Below are 23,365 nucleotides of genomic sequence, written 5' to 3'. Positions count from 1 at the left end.
TCGTTCCTAAAATCTGAACTGTAAGATCTCAACAGAGTAATGTATTAACATGTGGTTAGAAAAGAGATAATTTGGGAGAAAAATTAATATTCAGCTCATAGTTTATTAGTGTTTATGCTATAAAACCCAACTCTAAAAAAGATGACCTTTCAGCCTTTTACTTGCTGGTTTACATACAAGGTTATGGATGAATTATGCATTAAATGGTTTAGCTTCTAGCTTTTCAGGATTTTTTATTTATGAATAAATGGTAGGGTAACTATTACTGACATAACACTATCTACAAGTAATTAAGAGCAATGAGAGAAAAATCCATACTCCGTAAACAGCAACCAGGAGACTTTTTTGTGCCTGTGTATTCTCTCTGTACATGCTAAAAATGTTTTAAAAGGGCAGGCACCCTCGTGGGTGAGAGAAGCAAAGAGGGGTAGGATGTTGATAACTGCAACACAAGTTACGTGGAACCGTATTCAGTGCTGTGTCCACTCAGCTGGTCTTTATAAAATGGCAAGACCTTTTCCTTGAAAGCATTCCACCTAGAACATGAGTCCATTTGGTACATCAAATTGCCTTTCCCCAATTATAGATAATTGGGCCAACTGGAATTCCATGGGGCCAGGAATAAACTCTGCTCCTCGGGCTGCTGCTTGAACCAGCTCGTTGAATAAATGAGAGCCAGTGGGAGCAAGGAATTGCTAACTCCAGGTGCTACGACACCTGGCTTCTCTGAGGGAGCAGGGCTGCTGGCAGCCTGTCCGCAGGCGAGCACACAGATCGCTGTACACAGACCTGATTTCTTACGGTCGTGTCCGTTCTAACTGCTCCAGTTCTGCTGAATGAGCTTGTTCTAAGCATTGTCTGACATTTGGAGTGTTCATTTCAAAAGTGTTTCTGACTTTTTCTGGCCCATAGGTTAGTGGAGCGCAGAGTCAACAAGAGGCAATGCTGGGGGTTGGTCTTGCTTTGGTTTTCCTGGTTTATGGAAATAGCAAAAATCAAGTCTGTGCCCAGGGAGGCATGTTCAGAGAAAAGGCCAGTTAGGCACCTGGAGCTCATAAACTTACATTCTCTTTTTATTATATATCCTTCCTACTTCATATTTAAAATCTTTAATAGCAGTAGGGATCTAGACCAGCAGGTAACCTTGCAGTGCAGGGTGCCCTTTATACCCTCGTTAATTTGAGGATAATGGGGGCAGCTACCCAGCAAGCAAAGCTGCTGTCAGAAACTTTTCCATCTTGAACAGACAAAGTATTAAGTATGTAGTTGTTAAAGTTCTGTGGCATCAGTAGAGGTGATTTCCTCGTTATCTGCTGCTGCTCCTGTTACAGAGAAATCTCCTTTGTAAGAATGATGTATATCTATTTTCAGGAACAGAGTAATAGGATAAAAGGATATTTGTTGTCTTCCTTGCATCTTATTTTTAAAGGGAGTTAAGTGAAGAATCTTTGAATGTTTTGAGATTAGAAGGTTCAATACGTACTAACACAGAAAATGTTTATTTTGGAAACATGTTCATGTGATAACTAATGCGATCTTTAAAGACTTCTAGTAACTGGTTTTGAATTTTTAGATATCAAAACTAACACTGCACCCCATAGAGGATAAACCACCTGAAGAACTTCCAGTACTAAGTGAAGAAGAGCTTGAGGCTATCAAGGATCCGGATGTTATCACTAGTCAAATAGCTCTCCTGGAAACCCAGTGTCATGAAATGAAACCCAACCTTAGCGCTATTGCAGAATATAAGAAGAAGGTAAGATTAATTACTATCGTGTAGTAGTAGGGTTCATCTTATTGATCCTGTATTGCCTGTCAGTGCCGTGGTATGGTACACCCCTCATCTAAGGTAAGCCTTTTCTGTATGGCTTCATTGTTTTCCAGCACTTGAATCTGTACAGAATTCATGTCATTGCTTCGGACGTACTCAGGTAACCTTCAATTGCGCGTTTTAATTCAGGTGACTGCTCAAATGGATCCTGCACTTGAAATGCATGCCAAAATCCGCTCTTTTTCTAGGTGACAAGAGAAAATACCTCATCTATGGACATACCAGGGAACAGCTGTCCTGTTCTTCCGTTCCTTTCTTTTGGAAACTGAAATGGAACCCTTGAATTTTCCCTTTCTTCTCTGCAGGCTGTGCTGTTGCTAGCATCCCAACAGCTGGTAGCTCGTACTGAGCCAAGTGTGGAAGTTGTATCTCAGAGCTTAGGTCCATTTCTATTTGATAGTGTAGATGGCAGGTGAAGACAACTTTCTCCTTTATTTACAGTCAACTAGTCTTGACAGTCTAGACAGATACACAACAATACTAGGATTTTTTTTCTCCTCACAACGCTCCCTTCAGTAATATTGGACTATTCAACAGATGAAATGTTTTTTGTTATTTTATTTATTTGTTTTATTTTAACACAGGTTTTCAGTATAGAGAGATCAGCAGCATAGAGTATAGAGATGAGAGAAAAAAGGGACAGTTTGGGTTTATTCATTTGCTTCGAGGCTGTTGGCCATTCTGGGAAAAACGACATTTAAAATGGTTTCAAAGTCTAAATTAAGGTGACAGCTTGTTTAACTGTACTTTTGGGGTTTTTTCTGCAGGAAGAGCTATACTTGAAACGTGTGGCTGAACTGGATGATATTACCAATGAGAGAGACAACTTCAGACAAGCTTTTGAAGATCTTAGGAAACAAAGGCTGAATGAATTTATGGCAGGATTTAATGTGATAACAAATAAACTGAAGGAAAACTACCAGATGCTTACTTTGGGAGGAGATGCTGAATTAGAGCTTGTGGACAGTCTGGATCCCTTCTCTGAGGGAATCATGTTTAGGTTTGTCAAAATAATTTGGTATTATTGCTGTAATTCTTAATTGTTGCATTCCTTTTTTCAACCTGCTTTTAAAGTAAATTTTCACTGATCATCAGCTAACCAAGACAGTCCTCCCTCTTGGCAACTATCGGCAAGATACTGACAGAAGCCACAACTTTTTAGCGTTGGGTAACGAAGAGACTAATTTCTCCTGGAGAAATAAGTAACTAACAGCAGTTAGAAAGCTTTGACTTTGCTGAAGCAATTTCTCAGGGTTTCTTAATTCCCAAATCATTTCATTCTGCCTAGGGAATTGTGTCAGTCACGTTGGTAACTGGAGATTATTCCATTATAAATGGTCCTGAAAGTATATTCATTACTTAGGAGTAGAATAGCACTTTTGAAAGATAATTAAATAGCAGTTCTTAAGTGCTGTAGTTCCTACAGAGAAAAGCCGAGTGTTACGGTAGTTTGAGTTCAGGCAAACATCAGCTGACTGCGTAGCTGTGCACGCACCCAGGGAGTTAGTTACTCTGTGGTGAACAGAACTAATCCCGTTCGCTCCCTCTCAGATGTGGAGGACTAAGAGTATCAAGCAGCTCATCCATGACTTTAGTCAAGCTGCTTTGTGTTGTGTCTTCCAAGAATTCCCTCCTGCCTTGTGACTTGCTTTTTACCACAGCGTATTTATTTTCATCATGAACAGAAATAAGTTACAAACTCTTCATTTCTTTCAGTGTTCGGCCTCCGAAGAAAAGTTGGAAGAAGATATTTAACTTATCAGGAGGAGAGAAGACTCTTAGCTCGCTGGCTCTAGTTTTTGCTCTTCATCATTACAAGCCAACGCCACTTTATTTTATGGATGAGATTGATGCAGCACTTGACTTCAAAAATGTATCTATTGTAGCGTTTTACATATATGTAAGTATTTAATGGTAACTACTACAGGATAATTTTTCTAACATATTTTCTTCTCTGCCAGAAAAGACAAAGTGGTAACATAATTATGGCCAGACTTAAAAATCTGGAATGATAGATTATTTTCAAATAATTAAGTGGAAACTATGTACTGAGCAGATTTCCAGAAAGGTGCTTAGAATGTTGCTTTCTGCATATTTTTTTCTAAGCTGCCAAGTTTCATGCTTTCCTGAAATGGGGCAAGTAATAGAGGATTTACAAGGTTTTTTTCTCTCCAAATCCTGTTTCAAAAGCTGTCTGAAGAGTGCTGGAATTTGTGAAAGGTTCCACATTTCCATATATCCTTGCTGCTACTGCTTCCTCTTTAAAATATAGATACTTTCCCCAAAATAATCAGCTATGGTCAACTGAGAATACATAAGTTACCTAGCTCTTAGCAATGTGTTGAAGTACCAAGGTCATGGTTTTGTTCTTGGGAGCAGCCAAGGTTCCTTGGTTTTATATTCCATTGCATTAATGTGAGCTGTTTCCTACAGGCTTCTTTGATCTGTGTCTTTATTAGGGTGTTTTTTCTTTCATGACTTCAAAAATTCTGTCATCATCGTATTTAAGTCACGCAAACATTTACATTGCTACAGTTTCGGTTGCTAATTTAAATTTGGAACTTTCAGAATTATTCAAAGTATAACCAGTGATTTTGGGAACACCCCAGAAGTGCCAAAGATTCTGATTAGCTACTTAAAATGAGGGAAGCACTTTGACAATAGCTGCCTGCAACTGTAGTTTTAAACTTTGCTTCTACAATGCCTGTATTTTCCCAAAGGAGGGTCCGTCACCCAGATGAGATTTGGTAGAGCAAAGGGTTTAATTTCAACTGCAGGCTAACGCTTACATTTGAAACTTAGTACGGTTTGGCTCTTCAATGCAAATTACAGCTTAGTATATAACTGTAGCTCATGTTTTGTATACAATTTCTGAATTAGTACTATCCTAGCAGAAAAGGATACAGAAAAAATTAGTACTGTCCTAGGAGAAAAGGTCCCAGCTCACCACAGCAAGAACAGAGCCAGAGTTGCGTGTTGACTTTGCTCCTCTGGTGAACTTATACTGCTGGGTTCTTAACAATAAGGTTTGTTTTATTTTTAAAGCACCACCACATTTAGATATTTTGTTCATTGAATCAGAACAGTTTGGGTTGGAAGGGACCTTTAAAGGCCATCTAGTCCAACCCCCTTGCCCCGAGCAGGGACATCTTCAACTAGGTCAGGTTGCTCAGAGCCCCATCCAACCTGACCTGGGCCAGTGTCTCACCACCCTCACAGTAAAAAAATTCTTCCTTATATCTAATGTAAATTGCCTCTCTTTCAGTTTAAAACCATTCCCCCTCGTCCTATCGCTGATCCAGAGTCCCTCCCCAGCTTTCCTGTAAGCCACCCCTTTAGGGACTGGAAGGGGCTCTAAGGTCTCCCCGGAGCCTTCTCTTCTCCAGGCTGAACAACCCCAACTCTCTCAGCCTGTCCTCACAGCAGAGGGGCTGCAGCCCTCGGAGCATCTTTGTGGCCTCCTCTGGACTCACTCCAACACGTCCATGTCCTGCTTATGTTATGGCTCCAGAGCTGGAGGCAGCACTCTATTATCTATAGTCATTCTGCCTCAGCGTCACAGAACTAGCGTTCATTAAGGCTTGTTCTCATTAGCAGAGGGCTTGCTTTCCCCTGTTGTCAGTGCATGGAAATAGGTTTGTTTCCCTTTTCATTCTTAAAGCAACCCTTGCTATAACAGTTCAAGTAACTTAGTAATACTTAGTAATACCCTCCTTCGGTAAGTCTTGTAGAATACCTGTTAAAATTGCAACTCTGGAAAGAAATTATGCAGGTTTAATTGAATTCACTTGAATAAGTTAAGTAAAAGTTAAAAAGAGGAAACTCATGCTTAAGTTAATGGCAGTGCTTCGTGCTGATGGTGTGTTGCGCACACACCCGTTATAGACAGCAGAAGCTCTGAGGCCTTGTCACCTAAAACCTGCACACAGAGATCATACAAGAACAGCTTTTTTAAATCCTGTGGGCTAACACAAATCACTTCTGTTTCAGGAGCAAACAAAAAATGCACAATTTATCATCATCTCCCTGCGAAACAACATGTTTGAGATCGCAGACAGATTAATTGGAATTTATAAGACTCACAATACCACAAAAAGCGTGGCAACAAACCCCAAAGTTATTGCATCCAAAGGACTGGCTGAACTCGACGCTCTTGGGTGTAGTATAGCTCAAAAATAGAGTGGAACAAACTTCCATCCTCATTGCTGCTGTTTACTTTTGTCTAATATGCTTTTCTATTTGAGATTTTTTTTTCCTTTGAATATTGTGTTTATTTGAGCTTGTTAATAAAACAATAAATTTTCAATAAATTCTGGGGATTTTAAATTTACGCTTTCTATATAGATCTTAATTATGTGAAACAAGTTGGGTTTTTAAAAAAAAAGCTATTTCTCAAATTATGTATTCAGTTCAATTTTAATATTCTCTGTGTAAGCTGATGTCAATGTTTGGGTTCTGTATTTGGTTTTAAATTACTGGGTTTTACTGTATATATTAAAGTAAGCAAATTACTTACTGGAACTCACATAATAAAATGTTACAGTACACTCCGGTAACATTTAAAAGCAATTTGCTTTTAAAGTCATTTAAAATTTTAAAGTAATTTTTAAGGTCATACTAAATAATTTACATGTATATAATAAGGATGTCAAATGTACTGCTGCATGGTCTGGGAATCGGCCGTTTGTAGCCATTTTGTAATGAATTGGTTCCGTTTCCAAAGCTGCTCTTCAGTTATTTTCCTCTCCCCTCCCGCAGGGACAACTCCTCCCTCCCTCTCAGGCCCTGGCCATTGCACACTCCAGGTTTATTAACACAGTCATTACCATCTGCTCGCTTCTGCTGTTCTCAGTCCTTCCTACAAAGAGGCAAGGTTGATACCGCTGTACCCTTGGCTGTTATAGACAGGTCTCCACTTCCGTTGGTGTCCTGTCAATGCTTCAGTGTACGGGTTTTGCTTTGAATCTGATCTTTTGTTGCACCTCAAGAACTGAAACCATGTGTTTTGTTCCAAAAATCAGGGCAGTACCTCACACACTTGCACTGGTGCAGCTCCCTGAACTAGAAGTGCCACTGTTCAGGAAAAAGGCTGGGGTAACAAAGCTGTGAGCAGCCCTAGACCTCCAGCTCATTGTGCTGTTCCCTTTGCCATCTCCTGCTATTTTCATACCAGGCATGCTTTACAGAACCCCAGTCAGTTTATCCTGCTTTTGTTCTCATAGTCCCAGTGCAGCTAAACACCGCGTGAGGGACCCAAACCCAGCCAAAGCCTCACCCTCGCCTGAAATCATCAACATGAAGCTGGTCTGGAAAAATGAAGGGGGTGGTATAATGCAGAAAGGGAAGCTGCGGCGGGGCAGGTGACAGGTACGCACAATAACTTACAGCACTTCCCAGAAGGTGCCTACGCTGCACTCCAGCAGTTCCTGCGCGAGCTCAGCCAGATACTGGTACGCACTAACTCGCTGTCCAACAGAAAAATCAGTAAAACAGGCCTGTGGTGGGCATCATGAAAGGCCATGAAATCCACATCGACCCATCTGGGGCCATCCATTTGAGAGAACCTTCCTGAAGTTCACACTGCAAAAAAAAACAAAAACAGGGCACTTGGTAGAAAAAGGAGCAACAAGAGAGCACTGCAGGCCAGCCACAGTCCTGCTCCGTCTTGTGTCAGAGCTGTGCAGACGCACAGGGAAGCTTCTGTGCAGTAAGGAAATTGAGGCGTTAGCCATCCTATTGTAAGAATATATTTTATTTGTATGCAAATTTATTAAAACATACTGCATTATAAGTACAAGTACTAAACGTTTCAATCGGTGGTAAAGGCATTTTATAAATTCCTCTGGTCTTGAAAAATAAAGTTGCATTACAAACTCTGTAAGTTTTTAAAAGTCAGAAAATAAAAGGAAGGTAAGTTAAAAAAGCACCACGTAGTAGCAGACAGACACATAGCACCAGGTTTTAAGAGACTGACATGCCAAGTGACAGCCTTCTACCAGGGCTTAAGACAAATTCCTGATTTTATTGAGAAATTAATATGACAGCATTTATGCAGTCTCAGAATACACCCAAACGCTATTTCAAACCCTGACCAGTAGTTTTCGTGGGATTTGCCTTTGTAACTCTAAAATGTTACAGAAAACGTATGTACAAATTCTAGAAACAGCTCCTCACACACAGGCAAAGGCCCAGCCCTCTGCGTGCTGCTGGCTCCTGCCTCCACCAACTGCAGAGAGGCAAATCCACCGAGCTGCACAGTAGCCGTGTGGCTGGACTTGGGGTTTTATCAATACAGCAGTATCAGGATGGCAATATTCTTATTAGGATCTTTATTTAAGGAATGTATCAGCATCGCATCTGAGGGCTGACCTGGCAGCAACTGGTATTTTGCAGGATCCCACTAGTACTAGCTGGTAGCCATGGGCAAGTTTTGGTTTGCACAAGGGTTTTAAAACACCTCGTAGTTAAAAGCTAGCCTCAGAAATCATTCACTATTTAAACAAATTCTATTATTTAAAAATATACAACAGCCAAGGAACGCTGCTATCTAGAATATGCTACTATTTTTATCAAGTCAAATACAATTAGCCATGGCGAATGCTCATTTTTGGGTTTTTAGAGAGTTGTAAGCTCACCCGTGTTCTGCTGTCGTAACTGCAGCTCTCCAAGGCTGTCCCAGTACTTGCTGTAATCAGCCTGTTAACAACTGAAGGCCAAAATCAGCTCTCACTGGGGATATAGCTCCTGAGCACAGTTTAGACTGCAGCATCACCTCAGAAGTAGCAAAGCGTCAGTGATCATCTGAGTGCTATCGTGTTTCTCCTCTGTCAAGGTAAAGATCTCTGTTACTTGTGCTGAAAAGCTCGATATAAATTTACATTAATTGTCAAGTCGTTCTCAAAAGCTCTTGACAACATTTGAAATCCTTATACCACTGACTGCAGTGGGAGTTTTGCTGCTTATGTATCTATTTTCACTACCTATTAAATGATTTAGCAAAAATTCAGGGCTCATGTTTGTAAGCAGACTAAACACACACCTGGTTTGTGCATAGCTGTCACTGAAAACCTGTCTGCAGCATTTCACCACAAGTGCAACAGCTACTGCTCTGTAAAGTGGAGAGAACCATTTCAAAGACACAAAGTTATTAAAGAGAGGTTAAAAAAACCCAAACAGATGAAATCACGTCACCCACTAGTAACCAGGAACAAGCCAAACGAAACCAAATGAATATATGCTTTAAAGCACGGAGGTGTATCAGTTAAAATACATTCAGAGAGGTCAGTAAAACACCAGGTGTTCTATGCACACCAGAGCTAGTGCCTGACCCGTCCTGGACTAGCCCGTTTGCAGCCTGTGGTGTTTTTTTAACCTTTAAAGTGGCTTTATTTAAAAAACAATTTAAAATTACGTTACCAGGGGGGAAAAAAAGGTAGTAGATGTTTAAGGATTTTTTACGAACAGGACTCCAGATTACAATTCGTAAACTGCTTAGAGGTTTCTTAGACAGACACTGTTTCTCATCAGCTCCCAGTTTAAACAAACCCCTACCAACCGACCGTATGGTGTGAGCAGAAGAGGAAGCCTGTTTTGTTGCAAATCTTCTCAGTTAACTAAGAGTTAGCTAAGAGGAAATCTATACAATACAGAAAAAGAAAGGATACGGAAACAGAAAAGTGTAGAGCTTTAACAATCCAGCTTTTAAGTAGAAATTAAAAAACATCCTGGGGATTCCTACACTAGCTTTTAAACTAGTCATTGAAAAGTCTTAAGAGAAACAATCCTCCCTAAAAACTCTATCAGTAAATCAAATGCATGGCACAGCACATCCATCATATTCTGCAAATGGGTACAGAAATCTTGATAAATAAGCAGCAAGAACGCGGAGATATGAGCAGGAGTAGCTTCAGTTACAGCTGATGATACCAGTTTGTGAAACGAACACAGAGTTACCAGCATTATAAAAAGAAGCAGGACAGCTAAAGGATTTACAGCCTGGAGGAGCACTTTAGATTCTTTTCCTTCCTTTCCACTGCCTTTGCTGCGTAACTTCCTTTTCGGAATCAGATTTATTTTTGGAGTGACGATCTTGTTGATGTGACCGATTTCAGTTTTAGACCACACATCTTTCAACAGGTGCCCAGCCCTCGGATAAATCTCCACAGGTTTAACATCCGGTAGTTGCTTCTGTTTCAAAGCTTTTATACGTTGATGCATATCATCCACCTTCTCAAGAAAAATAAGAGGGGACTCTTCTTTTTGAATAGATGTATTCAGTGACATTAATTCAAGCTGTTCTTCCCTTATTTTTTTCAACTTCTCAATGAGAGGCTCGTATTCTTCCAAAATGCGTGTGTTGATTTCATCCAGGGCAGTCAGCAGAGCTTGTCTTTTGTGCTCCAAGGTATCACTAAGTTTCTTAAAATAATGGACTACTGCTTTTTTATCCTCCTGAACAATGCTTTCACACTGCGACTTCTGTTCTTTCAGCTTTTCAATGAGCAAACATACATCAGTCCAGTGTTTATCAGTCAGCTGGTCGAGAATTTTTCCAGAATTCTGCTTTTCTTTTAGGTAGGCACTTTGAAGGTCATCTATGGGATGGCCGTTGTGTTTCCCTATTGTAAGGCAATGGCCACACACCAATTTTCTATCCAAAAGACAGTAAACGTTCAGCGGTTGCCGGTAATGTTCACTGCAGGTTGCAACATCAGAGTGATCTTCCTGTTGGTATTTTTCAATAATAGCTTTCAATGCAAAGTTGATGGGCAACGACTGGATACCAGCGGCTGGAATTTCAACAATACTCCTGCAATTAGGACACTTCAGAGGGAGTCTCAGGGGTCTCCAAATGGAAAAGTTGTCTGACAGCTGAATAACACCCTCCAGACAATTCCGGCAAAACGTATGGGAACAGGGCAGAACGCGTGGATCTTCAAATATGCTATAGCAAATGGAACACGTTAATTCTTCCTCAAAGTGATGCATGTCCTACAAAAAAAAAAAAAAAAAGTTTAACATCATTTTACAATCAAATCATTTAAAATCATTTTATTAGCCTAAGTGCCTCACGTGACATTTAGTGACCAGCAACCTAACCTACATATTGATAAGGGGGAAAAAAAAAAAACAACACAAAAGAAGAATGAAAGTAAGCAATGGTTCAAAGATATCAGCAAATTATGATCCGCACTTAGAATCTAAGTGACAAGATAGCGTTCACCCATATTCAACTTTTGCCTTAAAAAGCTAGAAAAAGCAGCAATCTGCTACTAGGTATTTCTTAAAGTGGGAAACAATAGAAGAGACTGATAAAAGTTAGAACTATAGTTTCTAAATAACCTCAAAACTATGAAAATTTTCTCTCACTATGAGTAACATTTTCAACATAAGAATAAAGCAGTAAGTACAGAAACTTTTTTTCTGCCCTAACTTTTTTTGACTGTTACTTTTGCAATATTCATGAGAGTATTAAGCAGTCTAATTTACTAAAATCTGTCACTAGGTTCTGGCACAAACGAGAATCTAACTCAGTGGCCCTTAATTACAATACCACTAACAGTAATTACACTCGTGGTGTTATTCCTGGATTACTTTAAGCACGAAACTAAAAAATCTAACTTTCGTTTTCCGTCCTTTGTAATATTGCCTTGTTTTTCTTTGACAGCTTAGTGAAATCACACCGTAAGGTCACAAACATTAATAATTCTAATGCCAGTTCTCATAAAAAAAAAATCATAATTCTGTTTTTCATTCTGTTAAAAAAATGTGGAAATTAGTATGAACTTCCTTTATCTTTTTGTCACATTTTCCTGTCCCCTTCATCAGTTCTAGTCAACTCTGTAGACTTTGCTACACTGCAAAAAGAAATTGCCCAAGGATTTAGTATCAAAGACTCTCAATTTAGGGTCTAACTCTAAATCTGAAAACAATAACATGCAACTGGGCTAACACAGCTGCATGAACTGCTACTGAACCTTTGTTCGATTCAGTCAGGAAGATAATTAGCTATGAGAGGTGTTTAAGGAAGCTATTTCATTCAGATGTGCCCTCCTAAGCTTTTTATTATATTAACATATTTTTGCATCAATCTATCAGCATTTCTCATTGACACTGAGATTAATAAAGTTTGATTTATTTTAAGTGAATCTCCTTAAAAGGAAGTGAATTGTTAAATATACTCTCCTTTGAAAATAAAACCCTTAAATTGCATTTGGAATCATGACAGTCACTAAGGGTTAAATTTGACACTAACTAATAAACCATTTATAATAAATAAATGAAGCAGCGTTGTACCTGCAAAAGGCACAGAGGTAACCAGATGGAAGTCAGAAGCTAAATACTCAGACCCCGGTTCTTTGAGAGTTAAATCAGCTCTGAACAGAGAAACCTATTCTGGTTATACAGAAATACGTGTGACTTATCTGACTCTATAAGACAAGGTTGTTACACCCAAAAGTGAAAGTGTTCAACAAAGTCTGATCAGATTTCTTTTGCTCTGTAAAACAAGACAGAATAATAACTAAAAAAAAAAATAAAATTAAAAACAATCTAATGGGCATCATCACCCAAAAAAATCAAGTTCAATTCAAGGAGGTACTTGTATGTTGTTTTTTGAGCAAGTCAACTTTATATTAAAAACAATTTTGATTAATTCAGCTTAAAAAAAAAAAAATCAATCCAACACACTTTGGATCATTTTTTCAGCTAATTAATATAAAATGTTGGTTCATGTATTTGAACTCCACTTTATAAAGAGACCTTGAGAACAGTTGGAAGGAAATCTACTAGAGACACATGATTTTTAAGAACCAGCCTTTAAAAGAAGAATGATGAAGTGCATTAGTATTTATAACTAACTAGTGTATTCTCCTAGTTAAAGAGAATTAATATCACGTACTACAGACATTTAGCAAAAGACATTCACAACACTTTGACACTACATCTACTCCTGTACTGCACTGCTCTTACTGAAGACCACGGGGTTATTTCTCTTTTTACTGGGAGCCACAGACCTTTATTTTCCAGCTTTTCCAATCAGCCACTGTGGCAACGCAAGGTTCTTTAGATCTTTACATTAATAATTTCACATTTGTGAGTGATGTTCCAGACACTGCAAATAAAGAAATGTGTCAATAATGAAGGGAATCTGAACAACAAATCTACTCCACTGTCCAGATAATTTTTTTTTGAGAATTAGTTCCCGTGGAAAATACATTTAAAGGTTTTATTTTTTTATCTATCTATAAAGTTATTATGAATCTTAGGAATGCCACTTCCACATAAACAAAAGAAAAAAAAAAAATCAGTCAAGTTTTTGCTCACAGGAAAAAAAAAGAATCCTTAGTAAGTACTCTCATTCATTATTTTCTGTTATATATGTGGAATGAATATAGTTTAAAAAAAACTCTATGTTTAAAATCACTATTTTTTCCTAAATATAGGGCTGTAGTTCTCTTCAAAGGAAATGTTACAGGAGGGAAATTTTCTTTATAATGAACACACATCTAGCTTATGTGAGCTACATAACAGGCAAGATAAAACTAATCTTAAAAAAAATTTTATAACTGCAAAATAGTTACTTGCCACCATAAAAATGAAGGAACAGAATTTTTCTTAGCACTGTGATGAATCCCCTCAAACTCTGCAGAAGTAACCCTCCCCAGGCAGCGTTTCCCCTGAGCAAAGCCAGGCGCTGTGCTGCAAGCCTGCGCAGGTTGAAGCAGACACAAGCCCGCCAGCCTGCACTCGCTCCAGAGCCGTTCATAACCCTGCAGCCACTCGCCAGAGGGACCGAAATTCCCATTTCCACAGAAAAATACGGCTCTGTTTCCCAGGCAACTGAGAAATTTAAAGAACGACAGTGGTTGCCTGCTAGCGAGCAGCTCTGGAAAGCCAGGTCGGCAGCGTGAGGGCAGAGGCTTCTGCTTTCAGCTCTGGCCAAGGGTGTGTGGGGCACCCTGCCCCAGCGGCCTCCCAGGCACCGCGAGGAGACATAGCACTTGGATTTTTAGTTATTATTCATCGATTTTCAAACAGCATTTGGAATGCTAATGTAGATGTTTACTATAGGCACCCTGTGGTTTTTTTTAATTTGTTCTAGACAACTACTCCAGAGTCGTACCAGGGAAGCAAAAGGTAAAAATCATGAAATTCAGTTTCATCCTGCACTGGTAGCAGCACAGAGAAAATAGTCTACATGTGAACAACAGTGAAAAGAAATCTGTACATAGCTATCAGAAACACAGAGACTGAGAACACCAACGAAGAGACTGGGAAGACACAACATTATAGAGTTAAGCAAAGAGAAAGAAAAAAAGTTTTCCAGGAAAAAAAAAAAAGTATCAGGAAGCTGGTGAATGCTTTCCTGCACAGAGCAGATACTTCTCCTTAAATGTTCCAAACAACTGTGGTAGCAAATATGCGTGTACGTATATACATATTCATTGTAAGAGTCACTCAGTATAAGCAAATTACAAACTAGAAGGTATTTTCAAAATGCAAAAGTGTAATTGTGCCAGTAACACAGTGAGTTTCAGAAATCTTCCAGCAATAGAAGACCTGCTAATTAGCTGTGATTTTATCCTCTTCTAATTAGTGATACTGTAGATGAGATGAAAACATAATACAACATACTGTTTCTGCCAGCAGTTAAGCAGATCAAAGTAGTATTCATTGATAACACTGCACTCCTCACCTAGCGATCAGGCCACTGCTCATCCAGCTAATTATACGAGATTCTGTTTAGAAACAATTATACGTGGAATACAGTGTATGTCAGTGTTTAAGTAGATAAATAACTAACTGCTGTATAGCAAAAGCCAGCTGTAACAAGCTGATACGCCTCACTCTACTTCGGAGAAATTTAAAAGGTGAATTTGGCATTAGATAACAGTTGTGACAAGAGTTAAAAGGGGCACTTAAGGCAGACCCTCCCCAGGAGTCAGTGCTACCAGGCTCCCCGTTCCTCCTTCGCACCACTGTCACAGAAGAAAACGACATCTGCTCTCTCCTGAACGACACTGAAACACTTGACTTGACTTAAAATACTGTATCGCACTTAAACTAAATCCATGTCTTAAACTAAATGCTGTCTCCCCATCCCACAGTGGTCCATGAAGTCCTCCTGTAGCACTAGCGTAGAAGCTCAAGGTTATGTTGTGCAAAGATAAGATTAAATAACATTATAGGCAGTATTTTCCACTTATAAGTCACCTTCATGGTAAAGAGTGACAGAACTTTTAAAAAAAAAAACAGAACGCCGAGGTGCAGCTCTGGTGTTTGTCAGTGCACCACAAGTGCCTGCTACACAACTGCCAGGTTTGCTGGTTGTAACAACAGGCCAGGCACCATAAACAGCCAGACCTTAGACCTTTCTATTCCAGCCCGTGTGAGCTGTACAGCTTTACTCCATGCCACAAATATCCCACACCTAAGAGCAGTTCTCAACCAGGGATGTTCTGCCCCTAGTCCCTATTCCTACCACAGCTACTACATCACTATCCCAGATTTTTTACAGTTTATTTATGACCTGAAAGGAGATGAAGACAGCTGAGAAGTCTGTCTGGTCTCCCTATGAAGCTGACCTGACAGTTCCCCCTATGAAGCTGACCTGACAGTTCCCTTCTGTATATCCCTCCACTAGCTCCTTGCCTGCCTCTACAACAAGCTTACACAAGTTATTGTGTTCAAAAAACGCAGATATACTACTCTATCCTTTCCACACTCGTACTCCGCTGCCGGGAGTTGCTCTCCATCCCTTATCTCTTGAACTCTATCAAAGCTTCTGGCCCTGAGCACTCATTTGCCTCACGTCACCGGGTGACGGGGCTGGAAGGAAGAGGACACCTTCAGCTGCCACCTGCACACCCTCTGCCAGCTCCCGCACCCAATTCGGCCGCTAGTAACGATGGGAACCGCGCCGGTATTAATAACTAGAAAAAGGGATCGACACCGACACCAGGAACTTGCTAAGTTTACAAAGAGAGAAACACGCTTAAAGACGACGAAAAAAGGGGTGGGGTATGTGACACCTGAGCACTGCCCGAGGACAGGTGCCACACCTGGAGGCGGCGGGGCCGGCTGCCGGTGCTGCCCGGCCGCGCAGGCTGAGTGGCAGAAGGCGGGGAGACCGGTCACTCCGAGTACCGCTCGGCTCCCAGGGCGGTTTCACCTCAGTGGGCCGGCCGTGCCAGCTCCGACGCCGGGTCAACCCCTCACAAAACACCTCCGGGTGCCACAGCCGCGCTTCCCTGCGAGCCATCCACACCCCCGATCCACCTGGGCGCCCCCTCGGCTGCTCTCCGACTCCCCACGGCCGCTCCCCAACCCTCCGACCGGGAAGCTGGGCCGAGACTCCTACCTCCGCCGCCGCCGCCTTCAAACAGCCGAACCCGCGCCCCGCCGCTCCCCTCAGCGCCGCCGCGCGTGCGCGGGAAGGGACGTGGAGGGGGGAGGCACCAACGGCCGCGGCGTTCGAAAGTCAACGGCCCGCGGGGCGGGGCGCCGCCTTCAAAGCCGGCGGGCGACCGTTAACGGCCGCCGCCGGCCCCCGCCACAGCGTGGCGCTCGCTCGGCTGCCGGGGGTCAGCCACGTCCCGCTAAACCCAACCTTCTTCACGGTCTGGGGGGAAATCTGCCCCGGAGAGCAAGAGACGTAACAGCCCCTGACAGGCCGAGGGGGAGCAGGAGCAGACCTTCCGCCAACCACTGATCCCAGAAATAACAGTAAATAAATGGAAGTGGCAAAGCTCAGTTTCCATTTAAGCATGTCTACTACCTACTCGGGCTACCGAAGACCGTTAAGGTAGTTTAAGTGAAGTGAAACTGCTCCTGCCATACCTTAAAATTGGGCGATTATAATGAAGAACATAGCCAATTCTGCATATCTCTCTCTTAATATATATATTACCCAATACCAAATGCACCTTTTAAAATCCTCCAGAGTAGCACAGGATGTCTCAGCTATATGGATTTTCCCAGCAAAAACTGAGATTGCAGGAGAAAGTGAATGAATCAGGACGACAGTTACTGACAGTGTTTTACTGACCTCTGCAACACTGGTATATCTCAAGATTTTATTAAATTAAAGTACCCCATGTCGTGCAGACTTTTCTCATACTCCAGATTATTCTATATTTATTTATAATGCATCAAACTACACTAAACTAAAACTGTATTCTCAGATGTGGCTTTTACAGTGACTTTGAAAGAGAAATTCATTCAGTGCTGTCATGTAAATCATAATACATCATCATTCAAAAGTTACCTAAACATCTGTCTTAAAACTGGTATTTAGAGGACCTTATACAAATATCTGGGAAACATCTGGAATTATGTTTCAAATAGTAAAAAAACCCTCATGTTCTAAGAAATTAACCATCACAGGTTAGCTGATAAGCACAGAGTTTACAATACCACATCGAGCTGTAATTGGTCTTTTTCCTGTGAAGCTGTTGTAACACTAGCCTGACATTCATATCTTTTGATGCCATTTATACCACTTTAGTTTTGAACGTTTAACAATTTTAATTGAATTTTTTTGTATGCTATCAAATTGAAGTTTTTCAACTTTTCAACCTTAACGAGTTGCAATAGAGCTTTCTGTCACCATAGTTCCACTTGTGGCAGTAGAGCTGCTGCAATCTAAGTGCAACCTGCTCAAAACAAACACGTTTTCTAAAGACACACACATTTTTCAACTCCCTTTGTTTCTGATTTTTGTTACAAAAAAAAAAAAAACCCCAAACAAATCAGCTGTTGGCTGGTGATTACTTTTGTTATCTAAATCTAATTAGAGTTTCTCCTACGCATTCCTTACGATCACACCTCCATGCATATTGGCTTTCAACACAGGCCCCAGGGACGGTACATTGATAAAATTGTTCTTGTTTTTGCTATCCAAAGGAGCAGGGAAGCAGGGGGGATTAAAAATATACCTGATTTTTTTTTCCTCAATGACAGGGAGTTGGGGGGGGGACACACGACACAACATAGAAAAATATTTTAGTGACACTCACCTATTTTCACCTATTTGTGCCAATTTTTAATAGGAATGTCAGTTAGGATTTGAACTAAGTGGTAGCTCCAGTACTTGGGAGACATTTGTTTCTGAAGGGCCTGATGCAGGGCCTGGGATAACAGGATTCCTGAACATAGAGTTGTGGTTTTGTCTCGGGACACAACACATGCCTTCAGCAGGGTTAACTGTTCTCTCCTTTTTGAACACAGCACTTCTCCTGGATGCGTTAATGGCACCCTGTCTGGCTCAGGCCAGGCTGCCCCTGGGCTCGGGAGGAAGGAGTCCGGTGCTGGGGGCCAGGAGCTGCCCCTCTCTCCCTGGCCGACTCCAGCACAGCTCCATGGAAGCAGCCACAAGCTCCAAGCACCTGCACAGCCTTACAGCAACAAAAGGCAAAAAGCAGAAAAGAGGCAGTCTGGAGGCAGCTGTATCCCAGTGCTTATCCCTCGGGATGACGTGCATGGCTGGAGCCAATCCTAGCTGCGTCATGGTCCAAGGTGCATCAACCAAGGCCTGTGTCCTTCATTACAGGGACATCCCTTCTTCAGTGCCCACTCTGGGCTGTGCAGGACTCATCCCCATGAATTCAGTAGCCCTCTGCTGGCTGCTAGCCATCCTCAGCAGCTGCAGGGCCTTGCTGGTTCACTTCCTGGGGGCTGATGCAGGGCAGAACAGCCACCTTCCTCCTGCACAGCTCAGCTGCCCTGTTTGCTGACAGGGCAGCAGCCACAAGCTCTGGTCTCTAGCCACTGACGAGGCACAAACTCTGCACTGCGCAGGAGCTACAGCTCTTGGGCCTCTCCTCAGCCTTTGTTTCAAGCTTCTCCTCTATCCTTGCGTGCACCCTTGCAGCCGGCTGGATCTGCACTGCCTTGGCACAGGTTGAACCTGCTGCAGCCCTTTGCCTTGCCGGGATCAAGCAGCAACAGACAAGCCCTGCCCCACATGGGCTCATTATAGAAATAGCTGAAAACTAACTCAGAAAATAACTTGTTTTTCAAAGAACAGATCCATTGGCTGGAGGATTATGCCACAGAATGGGTCATTATACCAGATGGGTCATTACTAAACCACCTGCTGTGGGTACATCAGGAGGATGAGTGCACATTTTAAACAGAGATGAACAGAATGTGGCCATTCACTAAAAGATCAGTAATCCACTTTCTATTACAGAAATGTCATCTTCAACACTTTATTTACTATTTGAACAAGAAAAAGTACTATTAAGCCAGATATACAAATCTTCACACCCAAATTATTCTACCCTTGTGCTCAATTTGCTGAAGAGGATGCAACCCATAGATGTTCTGTTGGTAGCATTACATTAACTGCACCGCAGTGGCAAATCTTTGCAAATGAAATTTTGGGAATAAGTATCTTCTAGCAGAATTCTGCATCTGGCAGAAATTGCAATGGACAAGACAATGGGCCAGTGTTCAATCTGCACAGCTGTCAGTCTGCAGTGTACTAATGCCAGAGCCATTCTGAAAACATTAGCTGAAAAGACAGTTCCCTTCTAACTGCATCCATAGGGTCTGGTGCAGTAATAACCTGCTAAAAGGTGTTTCTGCAATTTAAGTCAGGTGAAATATGAAAATCATAACAGGAACTGTTTTGAAGATGCTTGGCTGGTGCAAAATAGGTATCCCACAATCCACTAACATAAACATAGCAACATAGATATTATTTGTGTCTCACTACAAATCAAGTAACCTGGAACACACTTCAGAGGTTTACCCCATTAGAAAAAAAAATAAGTCTACATTTCTATATACAATTCTGTAAAGCTTAGAAAGCCATCATGGCAAAACACACAAAATAGCAGCAGCTAAAAAATGAAAACGCCATATAGCAAAGATAAATGTGTAAGCAGGTCATGGTTTGTAACTAAGCATATTATTAGAACAAGTTAGAAAAAATGTAACATTTCAGGTGAGGAAAGCCTTCTTTAGGTCCACAATACAACTACCCTGCAAACTAAGGCTTTGATTCCACCATGGAAGTCTAATTGCAGGCTGCACACTTCTGGTTCATTATAAATACCTTGTCAAAAGTAGTAGAAAAATGAGTATGAACTGTGCAGTGTGAGAGGAGTCCGAATCTGTGACAGATTCCAAACAGCTTAAATGAAAAAGTGGTAAATTAGGTATGTAGTTAAGGAAAGAAAAAATTGTAAACTTGTAAGAAGGGAAGTAACACAGTAGGACAGAGTAAGATTTTACTGTCACAATATTGCTAAGGCAAGGGCTTAGTACAGAACTTCACCGGCTGGACAAACAGACACTTAAGAAAAAAAATCTAAGGCTGACAAAGCGCTCAGATTTTTGCCTTAGTTTCAATGCTGAACCAATTACTATGGTTATCGGTTCCTCTTCTCATTTCAGTATATTTGAGATAGCTGCCTCGTTCCGGCGAGGAGTCTGTAGCTGTCCATGGTATCGAGAACTCCCCTCCTTCCCCTACCCCAAGTTCATGACGATCTCAATCTGTTCCATGTTTCTCAAAAGATGCTTCTCCAGCTCATCAATGCTCTAGTTTTTGTGGTGGAGGATGGGAACATATTGATACTTTACTCCAGGATCTAATACCAAGTACATGGCAACAACAGAGAAGATCTCCTAGTAAACCACAGCACCTGAAAAGAGTCCCAATGTCACAGGCACTCAACCTGGGAGTTGTTTTGTTTCTGGGGTACGTGCACTACGTAACACAGAACAGAAACTGCTATAATACTTTCCCCTCTACTACTCCCCTCAACATACCAGGAAAGTCTTAAGGAAAAAGGTAGAAGACCAAACAAGGGAGCTTTTGACAATAATTTACAATATAAGTAACTGATGTTCAGAGTACGAACAAATGTTTTATACCCAGTTTTTATGTACTTCGAAGAATTAAGAATACGAAGCAACATTTAATCTGAAAAACTGCCATTCTAGCAATGACATACTTGCTTCATGCCATGATCTGATGTTGCTGATGTGAAGTCTAACTACTGACCATCTGCCTTTCCATCCAATTACAAAACTTCTGTGATGCATTTACCAATAGCTGGCATTTAAAGTTTCCTACATTTGTTGTTGTCGTCCAGTAATAGTAGCTTTCAGTATTATTTTACTGAAATTTAGAAGTGTATCAAAGGTATTTACATATGACAGTTTTAATGGCAGCTTGAAAAAAAACCTTTTCCTCAGCTTTGGAGCACACCAAACCAGCAGAATTCATACAGGACCCCCACTTCAAGGGATTTACAAGCAAATATGAGCATTTATTTATGGAAATTAAGTTTCCAGACACTTTTCTGTAGGTATTGAAGCAATATTAACTCTTCCAATTAATTTTGTGCACCTTCTGAGTTTTACTCTGGCAGTAGCTAAAACTTACTATTGGGAAGAGTTTGTAAACTTTACACATTTTCTGCTACTAAGTTTCCTTTCATAAAGTCTATTTGATCCAGATGCAGGACTTCTGTAATTGTTTCCAGCCTTGTGACCAGCATTCCTGCCAGTAATTTGGTGACATGCAGAGTTGAGGAAACATTTATAGTTAAAAATGGCAAAAAGTCTACAAGTATTAATATGAAGACATTCTTAATTATAAAGCAGCAATTTATGCAACATACTGTATGATAGGAGGAGTTGTTAGCAAATACATACAGATTTCTTTGCTTTCAAGCAGAAAGTCACCCTCCTTTCATCCTTGAAATTTTCTAAGAGCAGAGCCCTGGTTACTCAGAAGTCATCAGGTTCTCTTGCTCAGGGCTGGCTAAGTTGCCTTAGCCAGCATTTTATTTTACTTTAAACCACTTTTAAGTTGGTTGGTATCTTAACACACAATTCAAAATTATTTTTTTTTTTTTTTTTTTTTTTAAACAGTCAGGCTACCCTGTTCTGCTACCAAAAAAACAGTAGACAACTTACTGGTAATGCTTGTGATCCACCTGAAGATACCATTTTGTGAAGAAAGATGAAAGGTATGCCTCTGTTCAAGGCTCCATGCATCCAACGAATGGCTCTCCCAGCTGAAAGGCCCCATACAGTCAGGGGCTATTCCACTTCCAGTAGTGGGAGAGAAAGAAAGAGGGTCAACTTCTTTCAAGCTATCCCTTTTGATTCAGCATAATATTCTTCCCTCCATAGGACTACTCCTAGCTAAATCAGCTAGTGCAACCCTAAGAGTCTCAATTTTCAATTTGGTCCAAAAATGCTACTCCTTGGAATAAAAACCCTACCTGGAACAGCTTGTACTATGGACTAACTTTTGTCCTTTTACTATTTTAAAGGTTTTTTTTTTTGTAGATACCTGCTACACCAAGTTCAGCTGAAAAGCTAATTTTCTACTTAAAAATACTGAAAGAGTAGATTAACATACAACATCGCCTCCACATCTTTGGTTATTTTTATTAGAATTGAAGAACAGTGACCAAAGAGTTACCATCTGTGTGGTTACAGACAATCTAAACATCACAGACCAGTGTTCTGCTACTGAACAGCTTGAAAAGTACACTCGATGTCACAGCTTTGGTGTTAAAAGGGAAACATCCGAGTTGCTTCTGTTGATAACCTAATTCCACTGCTCAAGTCAGAAGCTAAAATTTATTCATCTTCACGCATGGGCAGAAAATTGGTCTCTGACTTCCATTGCAGCAATGCAAGGTTCTAAGTAACTCTGCCTTCTGACTTTCTGAAGTTTATCTGATTAGTTATTTCTTGTTTGGATCCCAAGCCTCCCAAACAAGTCCCCTTTCCCCAACAATGTAATTAATTACATTACCTCAAACTGCAGCTTTTGGGAAAAAAGTCATTGGACAAACTGGCTTCAGTTTTGCTCCTCAAGAACTCTGAACACTGCCACCCTGTGGATGCCGAAATGTTTAAGGCTTCCTTATTTTGGTAAGCTTAATGGAATAGCAAGTGGCAGGATCTGCTGTGAAGCACGCGAAGAGAATTTTTCACTTAAAAAACCCACCAAAACCAACAAAACACCACCACTGACCACGTCAGAAAGTACAGGCTGCAGCTAGAACGGCACCAGTTGAAGGTAATTCTCTAAATGTATATCAGGGGAAGTACCAAAAAGCCATTTACTGGCAGTAAATGCAGACCTTGACAGTGTTTTGGGCTGTTTCTTTTTGTTTTGGAAACATAAAAGAGTTGCTACAAACATCTGTTCTCCTTTTAACCCTAGAAAGAAAGGATTCTAACAATAAAGCAGTTTTCTACAGTACATCCTTCTACAAAGATATTTTTGTGAAGTTTCTAGTAAGTATAATTTTACTTTGGCATTGCAACTTCCTTAAAAACACCAGTTTAAGCATTTTTACCTCCTCTAAGGGTTCCCTACATGTTACATGAAAACAACCCCAATTTATTTAGTGAATACATACTATGCAATTAGGTTAGTTAGTTATTTCTTAATAATTATGCCAAAATACTTAGTTACCTCAACCCTACATAACCAAGCCTACGTAACATACCACACCACGAAGACATCTGGCATGTTAAAAAAAAAAACCG

The 23,365-nt window shown here is 40.7% G+C and overlaps 2 protein-coding genes across 21 annotated transcripts in view; one reads left to right on the top strand and one right to left on the bottom strand.

Annotated features, from left to right (window-relative positions):
• SMC4 (structural maintenance of chromosomes 4) overlaps positions 1–6,010 on the top strand; it is a 39,486-nt gene extending 33,476 nt beyond the window's left edge. For all 6 annotated transcript variants that reach the window (XM_054204399.1, XM_054204397.1, XM_054204400.1 and 3 more), the window contains exons 21-24: positions 1,574–1,756; positions 2,599–2,831; positions 3,548–3,731; positions 5,822–6,010. In XM_054204399.1, coding sequence (XP_054060374.1) covers positions 1,574–1,756; positions 2,599–2,831; positions 3,548–3,731; positions 5,822–6,010 — 789 coding nt within the window. The remainder of the gene's footprint in view (positions 1–1,573; positions 1,757–2,598; positions 2,832–3,547; positions 3,732–5,821) is intronic.
• On the bottom strand, positions 84–23,321 carry TRIM59 (tripartite motif containing 59). Of its 15 annotated transcripts, none has more exons than XR_008466860.1 (4): positions 21,770–23,321; positions 9,785–10,822; positions 7,217–7,411; positions 84–972 (listed from the first exon to the last, which is right to left on the bottom strand). XR_008466860.1 is itself a non-coding variant. In XM_054204411.1 (4 exons), the coding sequence occupies exons 1-3, from the start codon at positions 21,848–21,850 to the stop codon at positions 8,889–8,891; spliced, it is 1,170 nt and encodes a 389-aa protein (XP_054060386.1). In that variant the 5' UTR covers positions 21,851–23,321; the 3' UTR covers positions 7,566–8,655; positions 8,871–8,888. The 15 variants fall into 15 exon arrangements, 12 of the variants coding, with proteins under 12 accessions (XP_054060383.1, XP_054060384.1, XP_054060386.1 ...); XM_054204411.1 differs by lacking the exons at positions 84–972; positions 7,217–7,411 and adding exons at positions 7,566–8,655; positions 8,871–8,939; XM_054204414.1 differs by lacking the exons at positions 84–972; positions 7,217–7,411 and adding exons at positions 7,566–8,655; positions 8,871–8,939 and having other exon boundaries at positions 9,824–10,822.
• Between the last annotated feature and the right edge of the window lie 44 nt (positions 23,322–23,365).

The sequence above is a fragment of the Rissa tridactyla genome, chromosome 6 (genome assembly GCF_028500815.1).
Source record: "Rissa tridactyla isolate bRisTri1 chromosome 6, bRisTri1.patW.cur.20221130, whole genome shotgun sequence".
Classification (NCBI taxonomy): domain Eukaryota; kingdom Metazoa; phylum Chordata; class Aves; order Charadriiformes; family Laridae; genus Rissa; species Rissa tridactyla.
The sequence above is the reverse complement of the archived record's forward strand: the minus strand, read 5'-3'. Positions and strand labels throughout refer to the sequence as shown.

Excerpts from the sequence above, each read along its gene's own strand:
- TRIM59 (XM_054204403.1), bottom strand. The coding sequence starts at position 21,850 with ATGCATGGAGCCTTGAACAGAGGCATACCTTTCATCTTTCTTCACAAA. Across the intron at positions 10,823-21,769 it reads GTGGATCACAAGCATTACCA|GACATGCATCACTTTGAGGA; the intron begins GTAAGTTGTCTA and ends TTTTTTTTGTAG.